Source organism: Salvelinus fontinalis, chromosome 15 (assembly GCF_029448725.1).
Source record: "Salvelinus fontinalis isolate EN_2023a chromosome 15, ASM2944872v1, whole genome shotgun sequence".
Classification (NCBI taxonomy): domain Eukaryota; kingdom Metazoa; phylum Chordata; class Actinopteri; order Salmoniformes; family Salmonidae; genus Salvelinus; species Salvelinus fontinalis.
The window spans coordinates 36,748,059-36,762,199 of record NC_074679.1 but is presented as its reverse complement, the minus strand read 5'-3'; the positions used below and the strand labels follow the sequence as shown (position 1 = coordinate 36,762,199).

The following is a 14,141-nucleotide window of genomic DNA, read 5'->3' as shown; positions in this document are numbered from 1 at the left end:
AGGAGGAACAGGGCTCTGGAGACACACTGGAAGCCTGGTGCGTGGTGTAGGCACTGGTGGTACTGGGCTGGGGCGGGGAGGTGGCGCCAGAAATACCGGACCGTGCAGGCGTACTGGCTCCCTTGAGCACTGAGCCTGCCCAACCTTACCTGGTTGTATGCTCCCCGTAGCCCGACCAGTGCGGGGAGGTGGAATAACCCGCACTGGGCTGTGTAGGCGAACCGGGGACACCATGAGTAAGGCTGTTGCCATGTATGCCGGCCCGAGGAGGCATACAAGCGTTGGGCCGGCTTCATGACATCCGGCTCAATTCTCAATCTAGCCCTGCCAGTGCGGGGAGGTGGAATAACCCGCACCGGGCTATGCACACGTACAGGAGACACCGTGCGCTCTACCGCATAACACGGTGTCTGCCCGTACTTTCGCGCTCCACGGTAAGCTCGGGGAGTTGGGCACAGGTCTCCTACCTGACTTCGCCACACTCCCTTGTAAAAAGGCACAGTCCCTGTTTAAAGGCACAGTCAACTTAGTGTATGTAATTTTCTGACCCACTGGAATTGTGAGCCAGTGAATTATAAGTGAAATAATCTGTCTGTAAACAATTGTTGGAAAAATTACTTGTGTCATGCACAAAGTAGATGTCCTAACCGACTTGCCAAAACTATAGTTTGTTAATAAGAAATTTGTGGAGTGGTTGAACAACGAGTTTTAATGACTCCAAGCTAAGTGTATGTAAACGTCCGACTTCAACTGTATATTATTTAGTATATGTAAAGACAAGATTAAATCAATAATAGTCTGATGGGTGACAAAATTAGCCTACCACTTACCAATTATATATTATCACTTGTGAATGATGCCCAGCATATAAACAATGCTTTTTTTGGCGACTTGTTTGAATCATAGTAGCACACCTCATGTAGCCTAGCCCATAGGATTATATGTTTTAAAAGGTTTGTATCACAACTAAAGTGGCCAATTAAGCACATTCATCCGCTTTACAAGGGGTGTAGACCCTAACTGGCATATATAAGCAGCACGTGAGTTTCAAGATTGGGGAAGATCATTTTCACCATAAAAATGCAGCTTTATAATAAAATAATTATAGCCTACTACCATGTGCGCATTGCTGCGCTTATAATGTGAAGAAATAGCCTAACGTGTTGCAAAATAAATGTACAAATACATGTTATTCAATTATTGCGCACACACACTGCTCGTGAGTTTCTACGTAGCCAGGCGCTAAAATAGAACTTGATTCTATTTGTGACGCTTAACGTGCTGCAAGTCCCACCTCTCCCATCTCCTCATTGGTTTTTAGGAGCATATACCCACATGTGTGATTGAAAGATGAACTGAGGTCCACACTCCCGGCCAGTCGGTAGTGGTAATGCACCTTAAAGTTGGTTGCCAACCGCCATATAGAGTCCAAAGAAGAAGAAGAAGCTTGAAGGAGAGATTACTAGAAAACAAACTTTTACCCTTGTATCCGTGGATTAATTGTCAGAGTAGAGGACCTTGTGCATTTCAGGTAAAATAACAACCCAATGTTTGTATCCCTGGACAAATTAGCTAGCAACAGAAAGCTAGCTAGCTAAATTGCCATAAATATGTAATGCTTTTCGACCTGTAACCAAATTAATATAGTTGATTCAGAGTTTGTTTTGATATTTCAACCTGCGTGTCCTGACCGTGTCTGGTGTGGAGGGGACAAAATCAACATGCGCGCGGTGGCGCAGCATGTAATAGTTTGTCAACATATTAGGCTAAACGTTCTGATCTTTTGTGTCAGCCACATTGCATTAAAAAAATATTTTTATGCTAGTGGCTGTATTCATTTGGGATCTATCGCATCCCACAACTGTCCCAGACTATGTTTGGAATATTTATTTCTCGCACAGAATAGGTTGACTTTTGTACTATGGGGGACAGTAGATTGACATAGGCTAGTGCTTTTGCTGTTCGTTAGGCCTACTCATCTTGTTGGCTGATGAAAAGTAAAGGTGGACAGTTCTTCCATTATCTTCAATATGCACCTCGGAATTGGATAAGGACGCGAGGAGTTGCATCCCGATGTGTGTCTTCACTTGTAGCCTGTGAGAAAGACCCGATCACGCGACGGCGAGCCATGTGAGTGAGAGGCGCTTCTGATTGCGCAGCACACTCAGGGAGAACGGCACAACACAGCACTCCTGGCCGCAAAAGGCATGGATTTTTTTAGGGTGCATTACGGTCACAGGGGATGCCGCTGTGAAATTCGAGGCATTATCGAGTGCTTGTCAAATGGTGAATGAGAGACTTTTGGAGTGTGTACAGCCTGTGCAAAAAACAAAGCAGAGCTCATGCCTTTCAAGCAACTCAAATCATCCTTAGAGTCTCGTCACGCAGCCATACAATGTATTAAACATCAAAACATATAGCCCAACATTTGTACATCAACTAAAGTTACATTAATAACTCTAAAGTAAGAATATTTCTTTGTTAACCGCTCAACACAGAATATCCGCATGTGAGAGTACTCCCTCAAATCGTTTGGGGAAAATATTTATATTTTATTCAGCTTTGTTCAATTGGATTCTTCATACTATAAAATAATGCCACGGAACGATAAGCAAATCTTGTCTGCTAAATAAACTAGTGAAGTCCACAGCCCTTTGGAATAGCCACATCATAAGGACAACTCAGAGTATGCTATTATTTTATTCTGAAATAGACTACATGTTCTTCATATCATGCTTTTTTAGACCTGTCTACAATAAATCATGGATCTATTGTGAAGGTGTAGGCTATTTTACATGGATTTATTAGACTCTTTTTTTTTTAAATGCCTTGTAGGCTATGTGTGGAAGCCAGGAGATGCTAAATGTGTTTATGTTAATTAACGGTCAATTACCGTGAGACCGACAGTTATTTGCTTGACAATCACCGGCTGACAAAATTTTGTGACCGCCATAGCCCTAGCACCGTGTGAGTAACATTGAACACAATTCCAATAGCATACCAACCTGCCACCAGTGGTCATCGTCCCCCTGGGGCTTTTTGGCAGTGACTCCAGTCCTGAACCACAGACTTCCACCGGTGTCCAGAGCCCAGGCCGTGTTGTTCTCTCCCAGGGCTATACAGATGGGCTCCAGACCTTGACTCTCACTTTGGAAGGAGGAAAAACACACACACAAATACGTGATGATTAGCAAAGAAAGCATAGCCAACATTGCCTGAGTGAGTCCTGAAGACATGCATTAGCTCCCTTTAGCTAACACAGTCTTCTGGTGTGCAGGAGAGGTGGATTTTAACCCAGGTTGGTCATACTAACTCAACTTTCACTGTTACTAGACCTGTATGATACACATCTTCCTTCCTCTTTTCAAAAGAGGTGAAAGAGTCATTGTTGGATTACAATTCAATAGAACAAACATATGACAACCCGTATGAGTTTCACAAGAAGCAAGCATAGCTAACTCAACTATCACTGTTACTGGGGTCGATGACACACAGAAAAGGTTCTACCTGATTTTGTCATACTTCCACATTTCCCCCTCAGAGCAGTAGCTGCTGAGGCCTTCTCTGTAGAAGACGGCCCTGTGTTCACTGAGGGCCCACACCACCCCGCCCCGTGCTGCGATCTGGGTCATTGGGCACGGGCAGTCCACCTTCACAGCCCGCGCACATGGACGGTCCACACTCAACCCTGCAGGATGGGACCGCGACCACAGTCAGGGATTAGTCTGTGAGTTAGTGCATTTGTTGTGTTTTTGTGAGTGAGTGAGTGAGTGAGTGAGTGCATGTCTGTACGTAAACAGAATGGTAATCATGCCATGTCTAGACTATTATTTTTATTTTTTATTTTATTTAACCTATATTTAACTAGGCAAGTCAGTTAAGAACAAATTGTTATTTACAATGACAGCCTACCAAAAGGCAAAAGGCCTCATGCGGGGACGGGTGCTGGGATTAAAAATAAATATATATAAATATAGGACAAAACACACATAACAACAAGACAACACAACACTACATAAAGAGAGACCTAAGACAACAACATAGCAAGGCAGCAACACATGACAACACAGGATGGTAGCAACACAAAATGGTAGCAGCACAAAACATGGTACAAACAATATTTGGCACAGACAACAGCACAAAGGGCAAGAAGGTAGAGACAACAATACATCACGCATACATCACGCAAAGCAGCCACAACTGTCAGTAAGAGTGTCCATGATTGAGTCTTTGAATGAAGAGATTGAGATAAAACTGTCCAGTTTGAGTGTTTGTTGCAGCTCATTCCAGTCGCTAGCTGCAGCGAACTGAAAAGATGTGGGGGATGTGGATTCTCGGGGATGTGTGTTCTTGGGGGACCTTTAACAGAATGTGACTGGCAAAACGGGTGTTGTATGTAGAGGATGAGGTCTGCAGTAGATCTCAGATAGGGGGGGAGTGAGGCCTAAGAGGGTTTTATAAATAAGCATCAACCAGTTGGTTTTGCTACAGGTATACAGAGATGACCAGTTTACAAAGAGTATAGAGTGCAGTGATGTGTCCTATAGGGAGCATTGGTGGCAAATCTGATGGCCGAATAGTAAAGAACATCTAGCCATATTATCAGTATAGCAGTCTCCCATTAGTTTCTTAGTTTATCATATCTAATTGAAATTAAATGTGCCACTAGAAATTACAAGCCTGCAGCTACATAATACCCACCAATCCCTAATCTTACATTTTTTTGATGTCGGTCACCAAAGTGTATATTTATCTCATTGCCACCACCCAATTTCTGTGACAAATCCTGCCCATTTCAGAGGGTTTCTCTGAGGCTAGACAGAGGCAGACATAGACAGCATGTAATTTCATGAACAGGCCTCTGTGTCTGTTGGCTCTGGATGTGTCAGAACAGCTGCTAGAGTCATGCTTCATGTACAACTGACATCCTTACACAACCAGGGATTTTATATTACTTGTCTTGACCAGCAGGGTTAGCGGTGTTGTTCACAAGCCATCATAATACAAGGGACAGATATTATTTTGTAATGTTTGGGATTTATTCGTCTTCATTATTCTCATCTCAAACATGGCATCTATAGAGCACTATGATTACTTCTAAACTAATTTAGCCAGTGACTGATGATACTATTTATTATGGAGCCTAAACAGCTCCATCTAATGGCCGATTGGTTAATTTCAGGAATTTATTTGCCGGCTTGAGACTGCCAATAAACAGGGTCATGATGTAATATTCTTAATGCCCTGAGGCCACCTGCTGCTGAAACCCTGAAGTCTTGTTTCAAATGGAGGAGTGAACTGAATAGTCCAAATAGCTTACATGAACAAATCTTACATTTAAAATAAAGTAAAATGGTTTGTCACAAAAAAACATATTATAGAAACTTCCTGTAAGCACCTTTTCTATGCAGCAATGAACTTGCTAAATGTAGTGGCAGATCTCTTCATCTCTACTCCATAGCGGAATGAGCAAGGGGGTGTCAGGTAGCACAGCGGTTAGAGAGGCAAGACAGCAAGCGGAGGGTTGCAAGTTCGAATCCCGGTTTCGATTGAAAAAGTCTGTTGGGAGTTGAGCTGGCAACTGAAGGGTTTCTGGTATCAAACCCTAGATGTCATTGCCTGCCGTTGTAACCCTCTGGGCGCCCAGCGTGGTAGCTCCCCGCACCTCTCCAAAAACATGTATGTGTGTCTTTCGAAAGGCTTGGGTTAAAAGAGGAAGTCAAATTTCAGATGAACCCTGTAATGTGGTTTTTACCAATAAAGGGATCTTATTCTTAAAGCAGATAGTAAAGAAGAACAAGACTCATGAGTATAGTCACAAACTCCTTCCCTGTGGTTAACTATCTCACCTGTCTGCAGGTAGAGGTCCCCGCTGGTATGGATGATCCAGGCTGTGTCTTCACTAAGCGCCACAAAGGCAGAATCCTCCAGGGCTTTGTACCAGTGCCTCTTGCCTTTGATGGTGACTTTACCACATGCATACGCTGTCATGGTCTTCTGTTCCACCTTCCATAGCAGGGACCCTGGAATGAAATCAGACTCCAATGTAACAGCCATGACAAACCACTAGTATTTACATCCAAAGGAGAAATCTTGGGTAATGAACTTACCAACTCCCAAAAGTACCAACACATTGAATGCTCATCTCAAATAGAGGCAACAACGATGTAGACCAGGTACCACAGTACCTTCTATCTATAACGCATAATAGACAGAGTTACTGTGAATAAAAGCGTCTGGTGCTAAATTATCATATTTTAGACATCCTCACCTGAAGGTGACAGTGCCACCTGCTGCACGTTCTCCTCAAACTTCTGCCAGCTCAGCCCCCCATCTGGGAGAGCACTGCAGTACAGGCCTCCTTTAAAGTCCAGGCACCAAATGTATCGGTCAGTCACCACCAAGTTCAGGATGCCACAGCCTGGCCCTGTGTAGCCCATCCAGCTCTCTGCTAACTACAGAGGAGACGAGAGGAAAGAGGGTTCAACCAGGGACAGAACTGTTGGTATTGGTGATGAATAACATTCTATGGTGAAAACTATCCAACCGTGTAATAACAATCAAATGAGTCAATGCTTCTATTTTGATGTGACACTACTAGTCATATAGTGTCAGAATGAAACTGCATGCAATGTACTGTAGCAGCACACACACTGAGGAAGGAAGCCGAAACATCACACAACATGTTGTGTGTTCTATTACTGTCTTGTCTTGGTCCTGCTGGCCGATGTTGGAGCCCTGGAGGTTGAGAGCGTTGAGGCCGTCTCCAAGGCTGACACTGGAGGCTGAGTACGGGACTCCCTGGGCAGCATAGATGTCCTCCTCGTCACTGGAGGGGCACTGCTCAGGCTCCCGGGAATAACACATCTGATCAGCACAGCTAGGAGGCTCCAGATGCTGCGGGTCGTCCTTGTCCTCAGAGTCATCCGGTCCAATGAGGGGGCTCAGGAAGTCATCCTCCTGCTCCTCAATGAGGCCCTGGTCCTCTGAGGTCTGCATGTAGGCAAAGGTGCACTCCAGTAGAAGGTCTACATCTGGGGTAGGGGCCTCTCCCTGTTTGTTCGTGACCGAGGGGCCGTTGCCGTTCTCTGGGTAGGACTGACACTTCATGTCCTGGAAAGGCAGGGACGCGGGGCAGGAAGGAGGCTGAGTCCCAGGGGGTTGAGTCTGAGGGTCCTGTCCCTGGACACCACCCTGGCTCTGAGCTCCAGAGGTATTTAGTTCTGGGGAACCTCCACTGATGGATCCCTCCTGGTCTGGGGATCCACTGCTCCTGCTCTGTAGGTCCAGACTGCTGCACATGAGACTGGTGTGGTCGGAGGCGGATGGGGGCTCACTCATAGGAGTGCTGGCCCCCCCGTCGCTGCCCCCTCCTCCATCCTGACTGCAAATGCTCTCGGACCAGCTGTTGTGCTGCTCACAGATGCGGTTTCCACTTTCTGTAGAGAGAAAAAGAGAGAGAGAACATAGCAGAAATTAAGTTTCAACATTAATGTATTGAATCTAGACTCATATGGAAAAGGTAAATTATAAGACAAGCAATGAACTTTTTAAAAGATATTAAAACGCTACTTGGAGCCATTTTGGAACATTTTGTGATCAACCAGAGCAAAGAACACTAGACCTCAAAGTTTTCTTGGCCCTTTGTTGAAAATCAGAGCATTACCAAATTGGTCACTACTGCCACTCACCTTGTCTCCTCCTCTTTGCCTTCTTCTTGACTTTGATGGCCTTGACCACCAGCTCCTGCTGGAAGTCCTCCTGGTTGATGGCACTGTAGCGGCTGGAGGAGAGGTCCGACTGCTCCGTGGTGGTGGGGGTGGAGAGCATCGTGCCCAGAATGCTATCCCAGGACGTGATGGAGCTGCTGCGGCTACGAGACTCACTGGTGCCCCCTACACTGGCCCCTCTCTGGTGGCTCAGTCGCTCCCCCACCTCAGGCCTCTCCACCAGGGCTACGGCCTCCCCCGCCTCGGGGTTGTCACTCAGCTGGTCCTGCTCTAGCACTTCCTCTACCTCTTCCACCTCCTCATCCACCAGCCTCTCCCCGTGCTCTGTGATGATGGCCATGGTCCTGATAGGCTGGGCTGTCTCCACGGAGCCGGTGGGCGGGAGCAGGATGGTGGGAGTGGTCAGGGGAGAGGTCAGACGGAGGGACAACTCAGAAACTGGACGGGAAGAAGGTTAAGAGAAGACTTTTCAGGGAATGACTATAGAGATAAAAGAAATTAAAGGACTAAAGAAAGTTATCTGTAGATCGTGATTGTCTCTCTTTCCACCATCTGGTTGGTTTAAACTGTAGTCCAAAGTGGTTTCAATGTATTCAAGCAAACAAAATACAATATGACATCTTACTGTTGGAAGCCAGGCCCTCGGGAGTATTGGAGATGCGAACGATGTCTCGATCTCCTTTCAAGATGAAGATCTCATTTTCAGTGCATGATACAGAGACAATGTCCCCGCAGCTTTCCAGTGCACCGATGATCACCTTGAAAGTCAAAGACAAAATAACATTGACAGATCGACTTCCCGCAAGGGCTCGAACACACCGATAGCGTTTGCCTGCCGAGAGTACTTGCGAACCGAGTGAAAAACGATTTTAAATGTAGAATCGCACGAAAATGTCAGCAGTCAGACGTCAACGGGAGATCCACATTCGATGTGTGCGACCTTTAGAAAGAAGAAACACTCTGACAAGACACAAAGATGGCTTCAATTACCGGAACCTGTATTCTCTAAGCTGATTCACTTACCTGACTATCTTTCATTATTCTCCATCAATATATAATTTGTAACACATGCAATTCACACTTGATTACCTTGTGGTTGAGGCAATCCAATTTAAGATGGCTTAAATTACTACATTCTTTGCAGTCTCAACTGATCCACTTCTAACCACCTCTCGCTATTACTCTCTCACAAAACATTGTAACAAGCGCTAAATAAAATACATGTATTATTAGTTTAGTATCCATTCCTGCCTGAGGACATCTTTACCTGGTTGAGGCAGTCCAACACGTAGACACTGTATTCGTTCCAGCTGAGGACCCAGCCCTCTCTGAGGAAGCAGCTCACCAGGCCCAGCTGCCTCTCCTGGGGCCGATAACCCCCTGTGGGGGCTGGCCTGGGGAACAGCTCAAACTGGGGCACCTGCTGGTTGAACAGAGGCTTCAGGACCCGCGTGTCCTCCACCAGTCCTCGCACGTCCGTCCGCCACAACCTAAGGCCAGGCCTCGCTGCATAGACCAGCAGGCCACTCTGCTTACACAGGCCTGGCTGGAAGCACGCACCAAACTTCCCATTGCTTCGAGGAAAAGAATAATGCAAGAGACATATATAAGATATACACATAGCTTCATAGCTTAGATTGTTGCACCGTCTATTCCTCTCTGGTTTAATATATCAGAAAAATATGAAGATGCTCAGCTGAGAAAATGTAAATGTCTCAATAAATTGTCTGAAGGGGACATACTTGATTTGTTGCTGACAAGTCACTGATGTAGAAGTTGTGGTACTTTTAATGAATAAGTACAACATGTAGGTTACCTCTTCCTAGGCTTGGTGCCCAGCTGCTGCAGGGCCTGCTCCTGGGTGTAGAAGAGCAAGGATCTCTGATGAGAGGAGATGAGCAGGACTTTCTGACTGTACTCCAGCTGGACTATGGCTGAGGGCTCCTCAAACAGCAGCACTGGGTTACACACACCCTAAGGATATGACCATACAACACAGGTCAAAGCTCCAACCACAATACTGGGTTACATACACCCTGAGTGTATAAGGGTACAACAAATATGTGAGAGAAGATGGTTAGAAAACAAACAGCACATAACTGAAATAATTAAAGTTGCTATACCTGATCCAGGTCAACAGCAGAGTACACAACCTTTCCTTTGTCATCACCAGAGAAAAGCTTCATTCCATTGGCACTCCAGGCCAAAGCAGTGACTGTGCTTTTATGCAAACCGACCACATCGAATCGCCTTAGCTACAGAAAAGAGAGAGACCTCAGTGTTTCGCTACACAAAGGGATACATTTACTAAGCACATAATATGATAAGATATACTTTAATCCATATGAGATGGAAATTTGTCTTGTGCTTTTTTCCCTCTCGAACCCCTCCGATATACACACAGACACACACACACACACTAAAGGCTGGAGCAGTGCATGTGCTAAGCTTGCACCTTTCCATTTTAAAAGGGAATAAAATACAACAACAACAAAAAAGCTCAAAACATGACACTATTTTTACTCGTATCAACAGATCAGTTGATTGGTTGGTTGGCATACCTGTTTATTCCTGCCTGGAAGTTGAGACACCAGTTGAAAGAGTGCAACCCGACCAGACGCTGTGCCCACTGCCACCAAGTCATCAAAACAACTGAGCAGCTTCACTGTTGTGATAGCTTCGGATTTCCCCTGGGAAGATACAGTAACATGTTAACAGTTAAACATAATGACAAACTTACTTATTGGGGAGAAAAAAATGTGGTTCATAGGATCAATAATAAATGGATGTTTGTTATCAAATTTGGTTTTGGGTAAAAGTGCAAAATAATTTAATAAAATAAGCAATGCATGAAACAGTGGCATACTCACTTCTATGTTATACTTGTTCATCTGGCAGACCCGCCTGCAGTACAGGTAGAGCATCCCAATACTGCTCCCCACAGCAATGTAATCGCTGTTGGTGTCCAGGGCAGTCAGGTAGACCACTACAGAGCGGAAGCCTTTCTGAACCTTGGCAGGTATTGCATTGAGCAGGTAGTACAGGGGACAGAACTCCCTTAAGGCGCTCTGTGGAGGGGTTTGGGCTGCCATGGTGGACAGGCAATGTTCTGCTCTCTGTGGAATAGGAAAAGAAGGCATGGCAATCATAAACATGGGAACACATGAATGATAGACATTACTTTTTTTCACCTTTATTTAACTAAGCAAGTCAGTTAAGAACAAATTCTTATTTTCAATGATGGCCTAGGAACAGTGGGTTAACTGCCTTGTTCAGGGGCAGAACGACAGATTTTGACCTTGTCAGCTCAGGTATTCGATCTTGCAACCTTTCGGTTACTAGCCCAACGCTCTAACCACTAGCTATCTGAGCATCTTACCAATCGCTGCAGCTGTACATAGCCCATCTGTAAATAGCCTATCCAACTACCTACCTCATCCACATATTGTTTTGATATACTTTTTTGCACACCTGTATTTCTACTTGCACATCATCATCTGCACATCTATCACTTCAGTGTTAATTTGCTAAATTATAATTACTTCGCTACTATGGCCTATTTATTGCCTTACCTCCTTACTCCATTTGCACACACTGTACCAGGCAAGGTAGGTACCTAGCTAGTTGCTACTGTGAGGTTATCCTCCAATTTTCACACCTTGCTTCTACTTCTAACTAGCACATACACAGTTAGCGCTAACTCCACATTAACTGAAACTAACCTTACCAAATATCTCTCCAAAGTGGCCCTAACTAACTAGCTAACTATAGTAACTAGATACAGTGACATTACTTGGAGGTCCAAGATGAAATCGTATGAAACCGAACATATTGGGTAGCTAACGATCTTGGACTAAGGCACAACCAGGCCAACAGCAGTTTCAGTAATGTTGACGTTTCAGACATGACAAGCTAGCTAGCTAACGTTAGCTAGCCTAGCTAACGTTAGCTAGCTACAAAAACAAAATACAAGACTTGTTTACACAGACTTACATTCGATTATGTCCCTATATCCTATTATCATATAGATGACAAATACGTTACGCTAAAATCATGTATAAAAGAGAGAGCTGACGACATTGCTGTCGCACAGTTCTATTAATTATTATTCGAGAACATCTCTTATCATGCAGATGTTTCCGTCTCGAGCTATGGAGTACGAACGTCAACAAACCCCACCACACCACTTCCTTGTCTCGCGGGAAAACACAATTATGCATGACTGCTGCCTGGTGTGCCAGATGAGAAGTTTATTGACAGGTTTATCAATATTGTTTATTTTCTCTGTTGTTGTGTCAACGGCACCTTTATTATTACCAATATTTGTGTATTCATGGCCACAGTCTGTGAACAGCATCCATATGTGTATGTGCAAAGGGAAATTGTTGAATTTCAATAGAATACGTGAAGCAAAGATGTGTTGGATCCATAGACTTAACGTTAGATACACATCGCCTTGTACGTTTACATGCACGCTAATAATTCGATATTAAACTGATTATGGCAGTAGTCATGGAAACACCTTACTCCACTTATGTTAATCGGTGTAAGGTAAAAATCGAAGTAAGCATATGCATGCTTTCGAATTTTTCGAATTATTAGGATTTGTACAGTTATAGCGGTGTATCTTCGCATGTTCTAGCACAAGCAGCGCGAGCTTCTTTCTTTTGCGCGAGTGAAGTGAGTTCGGAAAAACTGAACGTATGCGTTTGAAGTAAAAAAAAAAAAAAAAAATCACATACAAGCGTTATATGTCCGAACTCAGAATGTTGGACATTTTATTTTGATTTACGATTTTCAGCATTTATCAAAGTCCCATCAGGTAGCCTGATTTCAGATGTGTCCATGTAAACAGGGTTATTAGGGAAATAATTTTTCTTGCAAAGCATGTAAACGTTTAAATCTAACTATTATATTAATCTGACTATTCACAATTATATTATTTGTAGCTGTCCCATTATGGCGTCCGTGAGAGCATTGGCAGCGCCATTGTCGCCCATATCCATTTTTACGTGAGATTCCATAAAAACACACCACTTCTGTACAGTTATGACTTTTTCGTAACAGGTTATGCGAATTCGGTTACGGTTAGTGGAAATTGTCTTCTATCATGCAGCGAAAAGGCACTTGTATTGAAGTGACGTGTTTTTAGGGATTCCCATTTTGAAGTAGTAAATGTTCTTATTCTACTACATCTATGAGTTGGCAAAATAACTGTAAGGGTGCACACTGCCTGTTTGTACAGGTATAAAGCCCGTGTTTGCGATTTACTGCCACTTGCAGTTGTGGAATGTATCCTCACGAAGAAATTTAAAAAAAAATCCTCATGAGTATAATTAATTTGGTGATCCGTCCTTGTGACCTGGATGAAATTACGTGACGCTTCCTTAAACCATGTCCCACCCAGTTGACTACTTCAAAATGGTGAAAGTCCTCAATGACGCTGCCCATGCTAAAACTGGCTTTTGAGCACAAGCCTTCTATCTAGCTCTAAGGTTGGTGTCAATTCCTCTGGTTGCCCAGGTTTTTAGCTGTCAACTCATAATAAGTTGAAATCTATGCCTACAGTACACCACCTCTAGCATTGCTGAGCATATTTCAATGCATGAAATGCACTTATGAGTAGATTTTTGCAAACAAATACACAGAAATATCGAACGCCGTTTGGGTCTTTTCGTATCAAAAAGATACACATCAAATAACACTATTTGACGCGTCAAATAAGCTTGTTGACCAATCGGGACCTGATTATGACTGCACGTCACATAATAATTTAACATGTTCATACATTTTTACGTAGTTATTACAGATTGATTACACTGTCACTCGTATTTCACATGTCACCACGATTCACCGATACTTATGCTATGATGCTGGTCAAGTTTTGTTTCCCGCACCTGCCGCTGCCAGACGACCGCAGGAACACTTTCCGAGCTCTGGACAGCTGGTCATGAACAAGCTAGCTAGCTGATGGATGCAAACAATGTTCTTCCCCAAAAGCACAGCAAAACGATATAATCAGTTTCAGTAGCTATAGTTAGCTAGCTAACTATCTAGCTGGGTGTCATCATCTAAAATACCCCTAATTTATAAAACAGTTCTTATTTGATAAATGGTGGTCGGACCCACCTATGCGAAGCTAGCCACAATAAGGATTAGCCATATTAGTGGAATTTGCGGTTCGCCTTTAAAATAAAAGTCTAAAAGAAAGTGATGCAAATTAATACAAAAAGTTGAAAAATACCATAATGGAATAGATCATGCTAAACGAGGTTGGAATTTTCTTATATAAATCCAACAAAAGACAATAATTTGTTAAATCTGTTGAAATCCCACTGGAACTATTCGACTTTAAAATTGCATTGGGGGCATACTTATTTCACTGTACAGCCTTACCTATGGATTGTGGAT

At 43.7% G+C, this 14,141-nt stretch overlaps 1 protein-coding gene across 2 annotated transcripts in view; it reads right to left on the bottom strand.

The window, feature by feature from the left end:
• tecpr2 (tectonin beta-propeller repeat containing 2) overlaps nucleotides 1–13,853 on the bottom strand; it is a 38,306-nt gene extending 24,453 nt beyond the window's left edge. Inside the window, exons 1-13 of one of the 2 annotated variants that reach the window (XM_055863609.1) lie at nucleotides 13,628–13,853; nucleotides 10,601–10,846; nucleotides 10,292–10,420; nucleotides 9,854–9,985; nucleotides 9,547–9,704; nucleotides 8,998–9,304; nucleotides 8,356–8,488; nucleotides 7,692–8,168; nucleotides 6,703–7,439; nucleotides 6,272–6,455; nucleotides 5,850–6,023; nucleotides 3,508–3,688; nucleotides 3,006–3,147 (exon numbers count right to left, since the gene is read on the bottom strand). In XM_055863609.1, coding sequence (XP_055719584.1) covers nucleotides 3,006–3,147; nucleotides 3,508–3,688; nucleotides 5,850–6,023; nucleotides 6,272–6,455; nucleotides 6,703–7,439; nucleotides 7,692–8,168; nucleotides 8,356–8,488; nucleotides 8,998–9,304; nucleotides 9,547–9,704; nucleotides 9,854–9,985; nucleotides 10,292–10,420; nucleotides 10,601–10,822 — 2,976 coding nt within the window. In that variant the 5' untranslated portion in view covers nucleotides 10,823–10,846; nucleotides 13,628–13,853. Of the gene's footprint in view, nucleotides 1–3,005; nucleotides 3,148–3,507; nucleotides 3,689–5,849; nucleotides 6,024–6,271; nucleotides 6,456–6,702; nucleotides 7,440–7,691; nucleotides 8,169–8,355; nucleotides 8,489–8,997; nucleotides 9,305–9,546; nucleotides 9,705–9,853; nucleotides 9,986–10,291; nucleotides 10,421–10,600; nucleotides 10,847–11,723; nucleotides 11,921–13,627 lie in introns of those variants that run through there. The other variant, XM_055863608.1, reaches the window with a different exon arrangement.
• Between the last annotated feature and the right edge of the window lie 288 nt (nucleotides 13,854–14,141).